Source organism: Agelaius tricolor, unplaced genomic scaffold (assembly GCF_023055355.1).
Source record: "Agelaius tricolor isolate 1412-34295 unplaced genomic scaffold, bAgeTri1.0.p SCAF_3, whole genome shotgun sequence".
NCBI lineage: Eukaryota > Metazoa > Chordata > Aves > Passeriformes > Icteridae > Agelaius > Agelaius tricolor.
In genome coordinates, this window is record NW_027269263.1 from 11979584 (window position 1) to 11995060 (window position 15477).

The 15477-nt window shown below is 42.3% G+C and overlaps 1 protein-coding gene across 2 annotated transcripts in view; it reads right to left on the bottom strand.

Moving 5' to 3' along the window:
• Window positions 1-859: 859 nt before the first annotated feature.
• Window positions 860-15477, bottom strand: part of TMEM178B (transmembrane protein 178B) — a 222706-nt gene continuing 208088 nt past the window's right edge. For both annotated transcript variants that reach the window (XM_071422471.1, XM_071422470.1), the window contains exon 5: window positions 860-13638. In XM_071422471.1, the coding sequence (XP_071278572.1) occupies window positions 13388-13638 (251 nt within the window). In that variant the 3' untranslated portion in view covers window positions 860-13387. The remainder of the gene's footprint in view (window positions 13639-15477) is intronic.

Sequence of the window (15477 nt, forward strand, 5' to 3'; positions counted from 1 at the left end):
TTTTTAAAATATTTTAGTTCTAGATTAGTTAATTTAAAGCTCAGTAATTAAAAAAAAATACTATTTGGGCTTTTCTGTTTGATCCACTCTTTTGCTCTTCTTCTGCTAGGACAGTTGCAAGCACTTTTGTCTAATTCTTTTAATTTCTTTTTTATACATCTGAGGTAGTTTTGATACCTTTTATGAATACCCTGAACATTGCATGTTCAGCCTGGGACACCTGCAGCCTGACTGTGGCTGCACACTCCAAGCCCTACAGAAAATGTGTGTCTGATGCATGATTATCTGTCTGCTGCATGATTGCTGCGTTGTTGTCAGCCCGAGGACACAAGTGCAGTGAGGAAGCACTAATATCAGTGCAGTTGTGTCTGCCAGGTTTCCTGAAGCCCTTACAGCTGAGCACTGGAAACCCAACAGGCTCCAATCCATATTCAGTTTTAGTTGTTTATTTGCTGGGGGAAGGTGGGAGCTAAACTACTCTGATATCTCTATACATTTCAATCAAATCACAGACTTCAACACATTACGTGGCTCTAAAAAGAGATTAATGGTGTTAGAGTACATGCAGTACTGTAACATCAAGGTTCCAGCAGGAATCAATCCCTTCTATGACAAACAGAAAACCTCCTCATAAACAGTCCCATTGAGATCCTGCTTGTGTTTGTAATGTCTTGTGCAGTGATCCTGATCAGAAGCCATCTAATCTTTATTATTGTTAGTTTTCAAAGAGCATTTCCAGTACCCCATAACTCAGAGACCACCCACCTCCTAGTTTTGCTCTTCGTCCTCCATCCTTCTGTGAGGATGGGGATGGTGAGAGGTGTCTAGTCCCATTCCTGACACAAGCAAACACAACCTCTTAAAACACACAACATGATTTTTTTTTATTTGTTTAATCAGTTTACATTCCACAACTGACAGTTTACTTATTTATTTTTTTAATTTTCCATGAACAAGTTGTTTAGTTAGTTACCAGACAAGATTTTAATTGATGGAAATACAGTATTCTGTGCCAATCTGAATAAAACCAAAACCAAAACAAATCAAAACAAAAGGGAAATTGTAAGATGTAACCAGTTTTTCGGCAAAGTCCTGTGACGCTTTCTGCAACTCCTGTCTTTCAAAGTTATAGGGGTTTGTTCATTCTCCCTATTAGTTCCCTGATCTCAACCCTGCCACTGAAATGTTCCTTCAGGGCCACAGTCCTGCAAACACTGATGCACATACACAAACACCCGTGTGTCTGCAGATTAGCACCTTGGATTAACAGGACAAGAAATTTGGGGGTGTTTCATGTTTAAACAAATTCTGTTCACCTCTGCTGCAACAGATTACAGGAAGAAATGGAAAAGTACAATACACTTGATGTCACATTACTTGTGAAATTCGCCACCACACTCACATCTCACCAGAACAACCTAACAAAATAGTCAGTGGTTGTTGATGTGTTGTTAGCACCGATGGCCACAGGAGCCACTTCATCCCTTACAGCAGCACAGAGTCCCAGCCGCACAGGACATGTCACTCTATTACTTCTGAAACTGGATGTTCTTACCCAAAAGTCATAAAACTCTGTGTGTATTGGCTAAAAAGTGCTCTACTTGGTTGAGCAGCTGCATACACAGTCCAAATATCCTTTACAATGGCCAAACCATAATCAGAAATAGACATGGTTTTAGACTTTTCAAAACATGTTGAAGTTTTATATATTTCAATGTAATTCCCAGTCTAGCAAAGCACTTAGGCATGTGCCTAGCTTTAAGCATGGCAATAGCATTCTTAATGGGAAATTTATGCTTGAAATTAGGCAAGTGCTTTGTGGGATCAAAGCTCTGTAGCAGTGCTCTGAAGAAATCAGGATCCTGAGTGTCCTAATCCTGGCTTTCACATTGACAGCCACTGCAGACTTGAGTAAACCCAGCTACAGTCTGGATTTTCAAAAGTGCTGAAAAGAGAAGGCTCCACCTGCAGCTGGTAGAACTTGTGAGGGGGCATCAAACCACTAAATAGAAGGTCTTTTCCCAGGCTTTTGGCTTCCCATCTCCAAAATGGCTATAATACCTACCTGCCTCAGACAGGTCTGATGGGACTCATACTTGTAAAATTTTCTATAGAGAAAATATGCCACATAAATGTGATGTATTGCTGCATTTCTCTAAATATGCCTGAGTATTGTGGCATTCTAGGCCTTTCTCAATCCAGCTTTGATGTGTGTACTGCACTTAGAGGAAACATAAACAGCTGGCCAAGATGTACCCGCATGACAAATGCCTTGTACCAGTCATATTATTTTACTTGGGAATGTCCTAGGAAAGTGCTGACATGCTTCAATTTGCAGGCATTTAAGTGAATTATTATCTTAAGCCTCCCAAACTGTCAATTAGAAACGGTGTTGACTGCAACTTTTATCATCATCAAAAGATGATTATGGGAATTACTTCATTTCTTCTGAGCAAGAAAAAAAATCATAAGGAAAAAAGGACCAATGAGAAAGTCAAGAAAGGGAAACCCTCCAAAAACTTTGTGGTAGCATGTGGTTAGGCTGAATATTACTTGGGGCAGAAGAAACCCTGAAAAATAAATATCTTAACGAGATGCACCTGCAGTGGATGGTGGGGAGTCCACTGTGTCTGGTTTCTCACTGCCCCTTGTATCCAACGCTCGTGCCCTCACACAGGAGTGTTTGCACATCCACACACAATTCCCTTGGGCACAAGTGGGAGAGTGAGAGTGAGACCCACGGGCTGAACTGGCCAAGAGGTTCATGAGCAGCAGGGGAGCTTGCAGGAGAATGTGACACTGGAGCCCTGATGGCCTGAGAGCTGCACCCATTCTCCTTCCTTACCCCCAGGATCGCCCCAGTGCCAGGCATTGCTCTGTCCCGTGGAGCCTGGGCATTCACTCCCTGTGGCAGGGTCACAGGAGTGGTTATGGCTTTCATTAGGAGCTGAGACAGGTTTTTCTGAGAGAAAGTTATCCAAGGGCATCATGGGGCTGAGAGGTCAGGCAGGCCCCTCTTGGCAAGCCACACCTATGCAAAGTGAACCCAGCAGGGAGGAGAATGTGCATGGCTGGGCAAGCAGGACGGTCGTAAAGAATGGGAAACAAAGATAAACTGGTATGGAGTCACCCCTTAGAACCTCCTCCCACGTGGTATTGTGCATTGACTTTATCACCTTTTAAAAGGAGGGTTTTTTGACACTAAAACTCTGAAAAACCTGTAAAATCCTTGTGGGACACAGTGAGTCAACAGCTTAAAAAGCAAACTTAGAGAGTCCCACATCCCAGTACCTTTCTCATCCTTCTCACAGAGAGGGAGGGCAGGAGAGTGATGATGAGAATTTAGGAACATTCTGAAAAATCTTGCAGAAAATGGTGCTGCATCCTTAAATTTGATATATTCTCAAGCTCCACCTCATTTCCAGAGTTCACTCTTAAAGCCTTTATTTCTTTTTCACAGACATCTTAAATAACAAAACAGTCACATATGCAAGAGCTGGTATGGAATGAAATTTAGAGAAAAATGTCTCTACAGGAAGCATGTCTGTATTCTCACACACAGGGAGGAAAAGGAAGAGAGGGAGACAGAGATATATATCTTACTCCTCAAAAAAGGGAAATGGAGAACAGGAGAAGAATGTTAGGATGATACACTACAGCTTGGGCAAGGTAGTACCATGCTGAAAAATAGCATTTCATCCCTGGAACTCAGCTTTATCTTCCACTTTCTAACTAAAGTCTTTCCTTAAGTACTAGTACACAGTATTGAATCTTCATTTTACAGTTCCCTGAAATCCCTCTTGTCAAAACCTTAACAGTATTTTTAAAAATAAAGTTGTTCTTAGAGATAGGTGAAGATTGTTGAGTCACTGACTTTAAATTTAGCTGTAGAAACAAATAGTAGTGACCATACATTGGCACAAGATCCAAAGCTCACTTAGCCTTAGAGTTTTCAGAAATCAGTTTAATTTTCCCACTCCTCTGACTGTGTTTGTTTTATTCAGGTAATACATGGGACTATACAAAAGTTCCAAAGTTCTAATACTAGATTAAATTGCTGGTCCTTCTAGATAGACTTGCTATCAATATGCAATTCCAAATTTTAGCTCTGAGAGACTCTCACCATGAGATGGAGACGTACATTCAGCCTTGTCAGAGCAGCTTTCTGAATTATGCAGCCACAGTTCATCCTCTTGTTGAGTCCTCAGTTTGGTTTTTCTGAGGACAACTATAATCCCAACAATAAGGGATGAAATTGCAATCTCTTTAATCTTCATGTAAGCTGTTTGTAAAGCAGTTATTAACACTGAAAAAAAGAATATGAAACTACCCAGACTGTATCTTGGAGGAGAAGTTTTTGATTATCACTACCAGCTAGATGACTTTTTCAGGGCAGTTTGGGAATAAAGCAAGAAAAGTAACCTTTGAACAGCTCAGCTGTTCAAATGTTTAAGATGTAAATTCACTCTTTGCACAGCTTCAGCAATGCCCAGGACTGGCAGAGAAAGGTGAAGAGTTCAGACCAAAGATCTCTGACCTCCAGCACTGGGACCACCCAGTCATCTGTGCCTGGGTGCCACCACAAGGCACTCACCTCAAATGCTATTTCCAGGGGTTTGGACAATCCCTATCCTTTGCAGTCATGTTGCAGTTTGGGAGAGGAAGGCTGCTGTGAACATCTCCTTTTGTTCCAACAGGCTTTCACAATTCAAACCTGTGTTTTACAAACAAGCCCAGGCCATGCACCAGAAGCACACAGACACAGCTGATCTCCAGATGGATGCTCCCCTGCACTAGGTACCTGATTCACCTGATTCACCTCACCAGGATTTAATATCTTTGAAGATCTTGGGATCACTCAAGATAGGTGAATGATCATTGCATGAAGCAAGAAGGAGTTCCTAAAGCTTAGATGTCAGTTTTGCTAAGTCACCACCTGTAAACAACTGTCTTGCTTTACTACCTGTACAAGAAGCCAAGGGAGATGAGCCCACTAACATCATGAACTCAGTGAAGTGTCTAAGGTTGATGGGGACAAAGGCAGGTCAGAAAATCCTGGCCTTTCAGTGGCTCGGTATCACACACAAAGGTGCTCCTCCCAAACGTACACCTAAGGAGAAGAACAGCATCTGTACAAAGGGCCTCCTAATAAAGGACAAGAGAGTCAATTGAGAGAGCTAATGCTGAACAGAAATTCTACCATTGCTTTTTCAGTCCATTCCTTTTCCTTAAAAAAGCCCTTGAGACCCAGTCCTTTGACTGGATGTACATGTGTAGATGTGTGTGCTGCTGACTTAAGTGTGGTACCCCTCCTCAACTGGTGCAATGGCAAAATGAGGATTTTACTGGGAAATAGTACATTTTAGTTTGTTTTGGTTTAAATCTGAGATACGTGAGGATTGTGAAAAAGAAACAGTCCTTTGCCTGAAATTCTGTACATCAACCTCAGGTTATTTCAGGCAATCATGAAGATACGGACATTTTTCATAAATTTACAAATATATATACAAATATACACATATTTACAAGTATATGTGTGTCAGCCTATGGGCTAGATTTACTAATGCTTTATTCCAGCCACACACAAGTATAATGGTTGTTTTTTACAAAAAGAGATTGGTAGAAAGTTGGAGTGACTTAGCAGTGACATTTCCTACATCTATGCAAAAGATCCTTAAGCAGGCTGACATTGAAGTGCAGCCCCCTTACCTAAGTCCCCTCATCACATATACACATAAATAGGACCCAGTCTTACATCTACTAATGAAACACATTTCTTCTTTATCCCAGTGACCTGTAATCAAAGAGAATTTAACTTGAGAAAGAACTGAAAGTTCAAGCCCATTTTAGATACAGTTTAGAGTTTTGAAAGTTGTAAAGTCTATCATACTAAGCCTCAAAGTTCTTTAAAATAATTAAAGTTACTGCAGAAAAAAACCTTCAAAGTTCCCAAATATGCTTTTCTGTGTAAGTAGGGGAAATTTTGTCCTGCAAAAGATCAAACTGGAAATACATAGATATAAACACTCTAAGTGATGGAAATTGCCAAGTAAAAATAGTAACAGTTTAAATTAGATATCTGTGATTGCTGTTGGTGCCCTGGAGTTATAAATAATTCAGTACACTCTAACTGAATAGTCTAAGGCTGCACTTTTGTTGTTCTGATTACTGAAACATTTTTCTTATGATCTATATTGTTAATGAATAACTCTTTGTAAAAAAAATACAGCCTTATGCTTTACAGCCAGAAGAAAACTCTTCTTGAGATAAAACATCATGAGAGCTTAAGCAAATTAGGACCGTATAAGTTTTTTAAAAAAAATATTAGGCACCAAAAGCATTTAGTGCTTTATTCACTGTCTAAAGAGGAATTGGATGCTGAAGCTGTTTTGTGTATCTGGCCCCAGGAGACTGAGCCATGACTGATTCACACTCCTTGGAGTCTACATCATTTTGAAACTGGGGCAAAACCCCCAGGTTTCTGAAGGCTTTACTCTTTATCTCACCCACTGCAGAATGGCTGTTGCTGCTTGAGCATTTCTGACCCGCTGGCAAGTAACAAGGCCACTTGAAGGAACTGCCTTTACAAAGCTATTCCTGTGTCCTGCTGCCACAGGTAGGGCTCAGAGCCACGGAATGTGAAGCTCCCTGCTGTGCCCAGAGCTTTAACCACAGCCTTGATGCTGCCAGCAGCCTGCTCAAGCCCTCTGCAGGCTCAGGAGTGTCCTGAAATTGTTACACTAGGGGATCATAACATTTCTGATTTGAAGGGGATGCATGGGCATCTCTTCCTTAAATATCCAAATACTTTTTGATGGAAAATACCAGATTTATCCCAGTTGTCTTGTGCTTCCTCATGCGTCTCCAGCAGAGATTTTGCATGTGATCTGCAGGCACAACCTAACAGGGACACAGATGGCATCTGAATTGCATTGCATCTCCTGAGTTAAGTATAGAAGAACAGAGAACAATTATGCTGCAGTTTGCTATGTATTTTCTCTCTATATAAGACACCTTTACAGGTTCCTGGCATCCACATCATGTGGGATGTACACATGTGTGTGTTTAAGGAAAGAAGGGAGTGAGGGTGCCCATTGTACACACCCTATGCAAGAAAACTTTGGAAGTCACTTTTTGCCCATGTGCAGGAGTGTTAATCAGCAAAGGAAGAATATAAAAGTGCAGTCCTAGAAGGGAATGACAATTCCTGCTGCTGATGTTGAGGGTGACATTGGATTACCCTCACAGAATTCTACCAATTTTGAAGCAACTGCTGTTGGGTCTCCCTTTTTTCAGTCTCCCACTTTTCCCTGGAGATAACCTATCTGAGACTGATATTTTCATTGAAAGTCTTCCCTGAACAAGGGAAGGACAATTGACCTGTGATTCTGGAGTGTTTTACTGGAGGTGACCAGAATTTAATTTCCCTCTTGTGACCTATATTGAGGCAGTTGTCCAGACTCTTTCTCAAGTTAAATCCTAAGCTTGTGCAAAGCCTACTGCAATTAAATTGACAGCACTGTATCGGGCTACAGTTCTCCAACTGATGTCAACATGAAGCTTGTCAGAGCCCTTTGGCACCAGCAGCACTTGTCAAAATGTTGCAATTAATAATTATGGCTCTGAAGAAGGCTGTATGATTGGGGTATTAGTGGGGCATACAGGATGGAAACCCTAAGTTGAACTGGGGGAATGGCAGGGAGGGAGGGGAGGTAGCCTCTGATGACTTTCTTTCTAAAGCCAAGGATAAGATATTGTGAGTGTGTAAGCACACATCTCATGTTCGGTGTTAACCAAGACAGCACTAAAATATTTTCTAAGGCATCTGAGCTTTCTGTGAACCTCAACAGACTATGGAATAGTTGCATTATATTCCTGGCTATGACTGGAAACAGTGGCCTATAACTTTTGAGCTAAGCCCTGGTTTTTGAGTTTTCACCTTAGAAAGCTTTCAAGTTTTCACCTTGGCAGAATCAAGATTTTATGGATCTGGCCTGGAGTTAGCAATCAAACTTTAGGCTTTTTAGAACCTAATTTCCTGACCTTGGAAATTCATCTGTCACTAATCTTTACATGCTGTTTGTGTTTCATGCCCACTTTTTACTCTTTGTCTGTTGTTGGTACCTGGCAATCATTCAGAGCTGTCTCAGTTTTTCACCTTGAGTCTTCCCTTGCTGGCTGGATGAGCACAGTGGTTTGGACCAGGAAGGAATGGGAAACTTGGGGGCAAAAAAATGCAGTGGTGGTTCGTGTAAATGTGCCTGACACTCCTGTAGCCCTTCTAGGCCTATGTAGAGACACAGAGAAGAAAGAGGCCAAATAATGCATGTCTTTATTTAAGCTATACTTGGTAACATATTATTTTCCCTCCATTTCGCTGCCGGCAGTTAGCGTGGCGCTCAGGAATTAAGGACAGATTACAGTGATTTTCTTCTGAGCTCTGCTTATCAGTGGGGCTCCAGGGATGAGCCTGATTCAGAGGCATTGCATGGTGGGTAAATGGACAGCCATGGAGACACAGTCTTCCAGGAATGCTTGGGAAGCTGAAATAGCCCTTGCACATCAATCCCCTCCTTCACCAACTTTGCTTTTTTTCACCATCCATTGAACTACACAGCTAACGTGCCATAGCTAAAAAAGGTCCCAAATGACTTGCATCCACAGGAAAGCAGAATACCTGCACTCTCACAATTCACTCCTGGGAAGATAAGGATCCTCTGTTTAGAGGACTCTGAGGATGCTTTTTTCCCCCTGTTCATTTGTTATTGCAGCTGGAATAACATTTTAAAAAGTAATGACAATTTTTCAAAAGCAGTATTTCAAAGAAATTGCTCTGGTCACTGGTGGTTTGTGATCCACTTGTGACTGTCTCTGGGGTAGAAATAAAAAAGCCCAACTAGAAAAAGAACTGGAGGGACTGTACTGTTTAGATGAGGAAAGATCAGTTGTGTGTTTGCAGAGAGGAAGAAGGGATTGATGATATATACAGGCAGCTAATATGGGTTAGGAAATACAACACACAGACAGCTTTAGCTTGAAGAAGGAGGTGTCCTATAGGACACCTATCCTATAGGACATAGGGTACAGGGCACCTGTGCTGCTGCCACATAGCCCCTTCAGGTGTACAGTGTCCCAGCAGGGACAGACAGCAGGTCTGTCCCTGCAACTGACTCCTTACAGTCACAGGGCAACACAACCGAGCCACTACACACAAAACCTCAGCCTGCAGATCACTGTGGGCTGAGCCAATTCATCCTGCATCCTTAGGATGGGCATTTTAGGGTGTCTGTGCTCACTGCACTCCAGTGGCTCTGTGGTCTCTGGAGAATAGAGATGTGTTGTCCCAGAAGTGCACCATGAAAGGCTCTGTGTGGCAAAGAGCCTGCCAAATACGGATCCTGCATTTCCACCTCACTGAAAGGGAGACCAAGAACATACTGGTTGCTCAGGCTAGGACAGAGTGTCACCTTAGCTACAGGGGAAGGATGGGAAAAGAAAAACATGGGCTGGACTCTGCAGGAAGCTGAATGTCATCCAAGAAAGCACATTCTGGACTTTAGGCATATGAATAGTCAACCAAATTTAAGGGGATTAGTCACGTGCTCCAAGTACAGCACATGCTTAGGCACTTGGCCAGAGCAGATCTGAGGGACAGGGTCAAGCCCCTTAATGCTGGGATCACTGATAACAGATTTCTAATTAGCTGCTCCTCCAACTAAGAAACAGCACACTAGTCAAAAAGCTTCAATCTCTGTTCAGAAAGATACTTCAAAGCCTCCCCCAAAATGCAGAAACTCAGAGTAGCTGTGAGTGTGCTTCAGCTCAGGAGAGATGGAGACATTAACCTTCACAAATTTACATCTGGATGTATTCTGGATCAACCCTGCCCTAAAGACAAGTCTGAGCACTCAGAAGGCGTGGTGGGGCTGTGACCCCCATCCAGGGGTATGGAAGCACACAGGACTCCTGCCAGGTCTTCGAGAAGCACAGAGGGGAAATTCACAATCTCCCAAAAGGGTTCTGCCCTTACTTAAAGCAGTGATGAGAGAACTGGTGTTTGGACAAATGATCCTTTTGGGGATCCAGCTGGAGAATAAGGTGACATGATCACCTGCTGCTTCAGACATTCCCATAGATTTTAAGATGCTTCATAGCCACACAGGCCTTACAGACACTATGCTAAAGCAAGTGGAAAATCACAGAACTGGCCCAAAGATTCAGGGTCAACACTTTTCTGTTGTTAATAAAATAACCATAACCCACTGTCACACACAGACAGACACAGAGGCTTATATACAGCTTGTAAACCAACACCATCAGAGAATACTTCATCAAGGCAAAACTGGTTTTATGCCAGCTGCAGAAGAAAAGGAAACCTTTGAAAATCCATCAAACAGCAAAATTACTTCCATTTCTTTAAATCTTACTGCTATACCTCTTTCAAAACTGTATCTGTAGAATCCACCCTGTGAACACTCAAGGAGCACACAAGGATACATCATCACAGGAGCTGCTGTACTGCTCTGCCTGCCACAGGGCCTGATGGTAGACTCCAGATAGGTACCTCTGTGACTCTGGCTTACCTGTGTCACTCCAGATATCTGTATTTACATGAAAAACCTTTCCTAGCACATTCAGCACTGCAGAGGAGGAAGAAAGTTTGCATTCAAAGCTGTTTTAATTAAGCAGCTGTATAATTCCTTACCAATAAGTTGGGGATTTTTCCAAAATTTTTCATGCTGTGAAGAAATGAACAATTTTTTTATAGTTTTCTTTTGAAACTATGGTTTTCTGCATTCAGCCTTCATTTAGCTCTCCAAGGCTATTTTTGTTTTAAATTCCCTTCTTCTGTTCAATGGTAATTCATCAACCTCCTTACCAAATAGGCACTTGCACAGTCAAATGATTTCGAAACTTTTCAAAACCACTCTATTTGAAAACCTTCCCAGGAAAAAATAAATAAACCAATCTGCTTAAAAAGGAAGTTTTTTCAAAAGGCTTGTATTTTCAACCTGAATAAATAAGTAATTTCTCTGGTCACATCTGATGTAAAATGAAATTGTGAAACTTCAGTTGACAGGGATGGCACTTCAGTGGAAACACACTGACTTAGCAGCTGGCATTGGCATGTTTGGGGAAACCGTAGACAACAGAAAACAAAGGCTAGGTAGTTGAGCAAGAATGGAAGAAACCCAAATCTACTCTATTCCAACATGCCCTCCAGAAACTTCATTTCTTTGAGCACTGTAATACAACTACATGTGTAAGAATTATTTGTTAGCTGGATATTTTTGAACGAAGCAATACTGTTTCTTGCCAGCTGTGTAAATGGCATGACCTGGAAATTAAAGCCTGCATTTCTGTGCAGCAGGCACAGGCTCCTTCTCCTGGTGAGATATTTTAGATGGAGAGGATTACTTTTTATTGACTAATGAGGACTGATATCATGCAGCTATCAGGTAAAGAAAGGATTACTGGTACTATCCCTGAATTAAGAGCATGTTGGGTTCAATTGGTTTTGGGGAGACTTTTTTTTTTGCCCTGTCTCCCTTTGCCTGCATATTTGTCAGTGGTGCCCTCACTTTTGCACATGTCAATTCAGTCATCGTTATTCAGAGTCCCTTTGGCTACACCCTTGGCCCTTCTTCCCTACCTTCCCCTCAGCCACTGGTACCCTGCAAGGACCCACTGTCCTCACAGCCAAAATGCTTTTCTTCCTCTAATGGCCTTCAACCACCTCTCCAGACTTAGCTGTTTGTTTAGCTCTTCTGGGACCTATGACCTGAACAATGGGAAGAGCAGAGGGAAGGAAAAAGGAGACAATAGGAAGAGGAGTAGCAGGAAAAAGAGAAAGACCAAAAAAAGAGAGAGAGTTCCATTTGCAGATTCACAGTTATATCATACAATGCTTAAGCTCATGGGAAATGGATCTCTGTTCTCTGCATCTGACCCTTTCACATCCATCTGTACACAGTTCTCCCAGATGGAGAGAGGAGATGTCCATTGAATTGGGGCAGTTTCCAAAGACAAGATGTGGGAAGGTCTCATTTGGCATACATGAACACAATGAGAGGCATCTCTTACTTCTCTTCTACAGAAATTAGCTCCCTTTTCCTCCTCCACAATGGCTTTTGCTCAGTTGTCTCAAACATCCAAACCGGAAACTTGATGAAATCCCATTCCATCAAATCCCTGGGAAGAACAGCTACCAGGCCTTCCCCCACCTCCCTTCTCCTTGGTCAGTCTTCCCCTGGATCCACCATCCTGAACTCTCAGAAGCTCCATGAAAAAAAAAACAAACTGCTGAAATCCATCAGAGAAGACGCGCTGTCTCAGACCTGACGGCTTTCCTCACGCTTCTGCCGCTGGGGTGCCTCAGTCTTGGGCCACAAACACAGCATGGATGGTTTGGTGGACAATCACATTGCAATGTTTTAAATTTTTCTTTTTGTTAAAAAAAATAAATAAAGTAAGAGGGAAGAAAAAGTTATACACACATGTATCACAGCATTTTCAAAAGGCCTTCTGCTGCATTTACATTAGCAGTTCAGCCTCAGTTGTAAGCCTGGATGTAAGGCAGCTGGAAGATTAAAACCACATTGTTGGAAAGTCCGCTGAGATGTCCTCTTGGAGATTTTTATTGTTTTCTGGTTTTATTTTCTTGGATGTTTATTATTATTAATTATTATTATTATTATTATTTTCACTGGTTTGCTTCTCTCTAAAGTTTGGCAGGCAAAGAGAAAATGCTTTTCTACTTTTCCTCACACATTCTGTCCATTTTGTTTTCTGCGTTTTAAGGAGAAAAAAACCCAACAAAACCCCAAAACCAATGACACGACTTGTGTCATTTTGTTTTCAGAAAGAAAAAGAACGTGGGTGGGTTTCTGATAATGGCCTTGAGGAGGTATGTTGTTGAAGTGGCTCAAATGCTTCATTTGCTTGCTGTTTACATTTTCCCTTCTGGCTGCAATGGACACGCTTTTTGTGTCATCCCCCCCACGCCTCTGCCCCCACCATGTGCTGTACAGATTCTGGTTCCAGATTCCCCACATGGATCCCCTGTTCCCCCTCCCAAATGGCAGTAGGTAGGTGCAACTGTAGGTTCATTTGACCTCTAAGGTATGATGCTGAAGTTAAGAGTTGGATGGAAGAGCCATGTGAGAGAAAAGCTTTCCCATCACTGTGAGAAAGAATGAAGCAACACAGAGTCCAGTGGAGATGTGAGTGCCATGTTGGACTCAGCTCTACCTTGGCACTGGCATTAATTTGAGATTTTATATATATATAATTATATATACATATATATGCATGTATACGCATACCTAGGCATATATATATATATATATACGTCTTTGTGTGTGTGTGTATTTGTTTGCTATTTGTTTTAGCACACTGTCCCGTTCTCAGGTCTAGATTTGGGGCAGTTGGTCCTGGGGACAGGTTGGACAGAAGGGGCCAGAGTGCAGAAGAAGCCAGAGATGAGAGTGAGGCCCAGGCCCCCCCACGCACAGAACATGGACCAGCCATAGCCGTGGCTGATGTCGTCGGGCAGTCCGTACAGGTAGCGGGGGTAGCGGGACAGCTCAAAGTTGATTCCAGCCACGCACGTGCACAGTGAAATGATGCAGAAGGTTCCTGGAGGAGAGCGGGAAGGGGAGAAGGAGGGAGGAGAAAAACAAAGAGAGGTTAGAAGAGTGATAGACATACCCCTTTCCAAGCTGCACGAGAAGAGCTGGTGCGAGCAGTAAGAAAGTGCCTAAGGGAAGACGTTTGTATAGAGAGTGGCTTAGTCTGGAGGCTCCGTGGAGAAAGAATTGAGTGCCACCAGAGCCCTGAATATTGATCTGCTGCTGAACAGAGCTGTATGGAGAAACTTCAACAGGAACACTTTTTCATTATGAGCACTCCCGTGGGAACCAGAATGCTCCATGGAACCATTGATTTTTCTGAAACTTTGCTTTACAGAGTAAATACAGAATGAATAATCTTGTTTTGACATTTTTGGGAGGAAAAATAACCTTGGATTTTTTGTTTCATTCCAATTTCTCAGTGATAGGCTTTATAGAATATTACAATATACTTGTCATGTTCTGGCTCCGTTGAAATGTACATTTGAACTTACGTGGGAGATTTTCTTCATGCTTTTCTTATATCAAAATACAGAATTTTTCATTATACAGTCTCCTTTTAAATATCACTAAAAAAATCTTTAAATCCTTCACAAAACTCAGATTCTGCCCTCTGCATGACTCCAGTTTCAATCCAGATGCCCTCTGCCACATTGCTGAAATCTTCAAAATATCCTGTTCTTGTTTTCCATCTCTGCAGAAATATTTAATTTCTTATTTCTTCCTGAGAACACAGCGAGGACAAACTTCCTAACTCTGTCAGGTGGTGTTATGGAAAGACACACATATCAGATGAGGCTGAACTTTATCCCACCCAGATGGGTTTAATTTTGATCTTTGGCCTCCAGCTTCATTGGAGCTAAACTCTGAGCTCCTGAAATGTCACAATTGCCACCCACACACCAAATAATGGATAGATACAGATGCTACACACCTGCCACAAGAGATAACGACTCACATCAGCGTGAAGTTGGTACTTTATTTTTCTCCTCTAATTCCTCCCTTTGTGGGCCTCTCTGAATTGCCTGGAGAGCCCTGGGTACAGAAGGCAGCCTCCAGGACACACACAGTCAGTCCTGTGCGTTGTCCCTCTGTTCATGCATGCATCAGTAGTGTGTGACGTGTGCTACCTCTGCAGCTCATCCTGCATCTGTTCACTTACAGCTGCTGGTGAGGAATGTCCTCTTCTTCCTGGTCCCGTCCCTAAACCAGCATAATCTTCCAAAGCAGTTGCAATCTGCCCAGTCTCAATGACAAGCTCCTGTCTTCTGCTGAACAGATGTCCTTGCTTCTACTCCTTCCTGCCCCTGGCTCTGCTTCTCTTCTGCAACACTTTTTCTGTTGTTTCTCTGCTGCTTTGCTCTTTTTAGTTGCAGTTGCATTGAATAAATGAATTTGACCCTCCCCACTCTGAACACAGAGGTAAGATTATTTGGTGAATTCCCATGGAATTCGATTCAGAAACTGGGAGCATTTGCAGGAACATACCCACATCACCAAAATGTGTGGACTTTCCATTATACCCACTTCCTTTATTTAGCAGGAACATTACACAGGCGTTGAATCTACAGGCAAATCTCTATCATGGACCTGCAGTGAGATCACTGTTATGGTTCCCTCTTCTGATCACTGCTATGCCTGCTATGGCCTTTTCTCCACTGTATTTTGGAATGTCACTTGTAGATAGTCTCTGCTGTAAAGGTCAGGTGTTTCTGCTAATGCCAGGTACAGCTGCCAGATGGCCCAGGATATTCACAAATATTATGGGAGTGCCACTGGGCACCAGTGAGGACCAGTGAGCTGCTGCAGTAGGTACTCTGCCTATTTCATTCAAAACAGTCTTCTT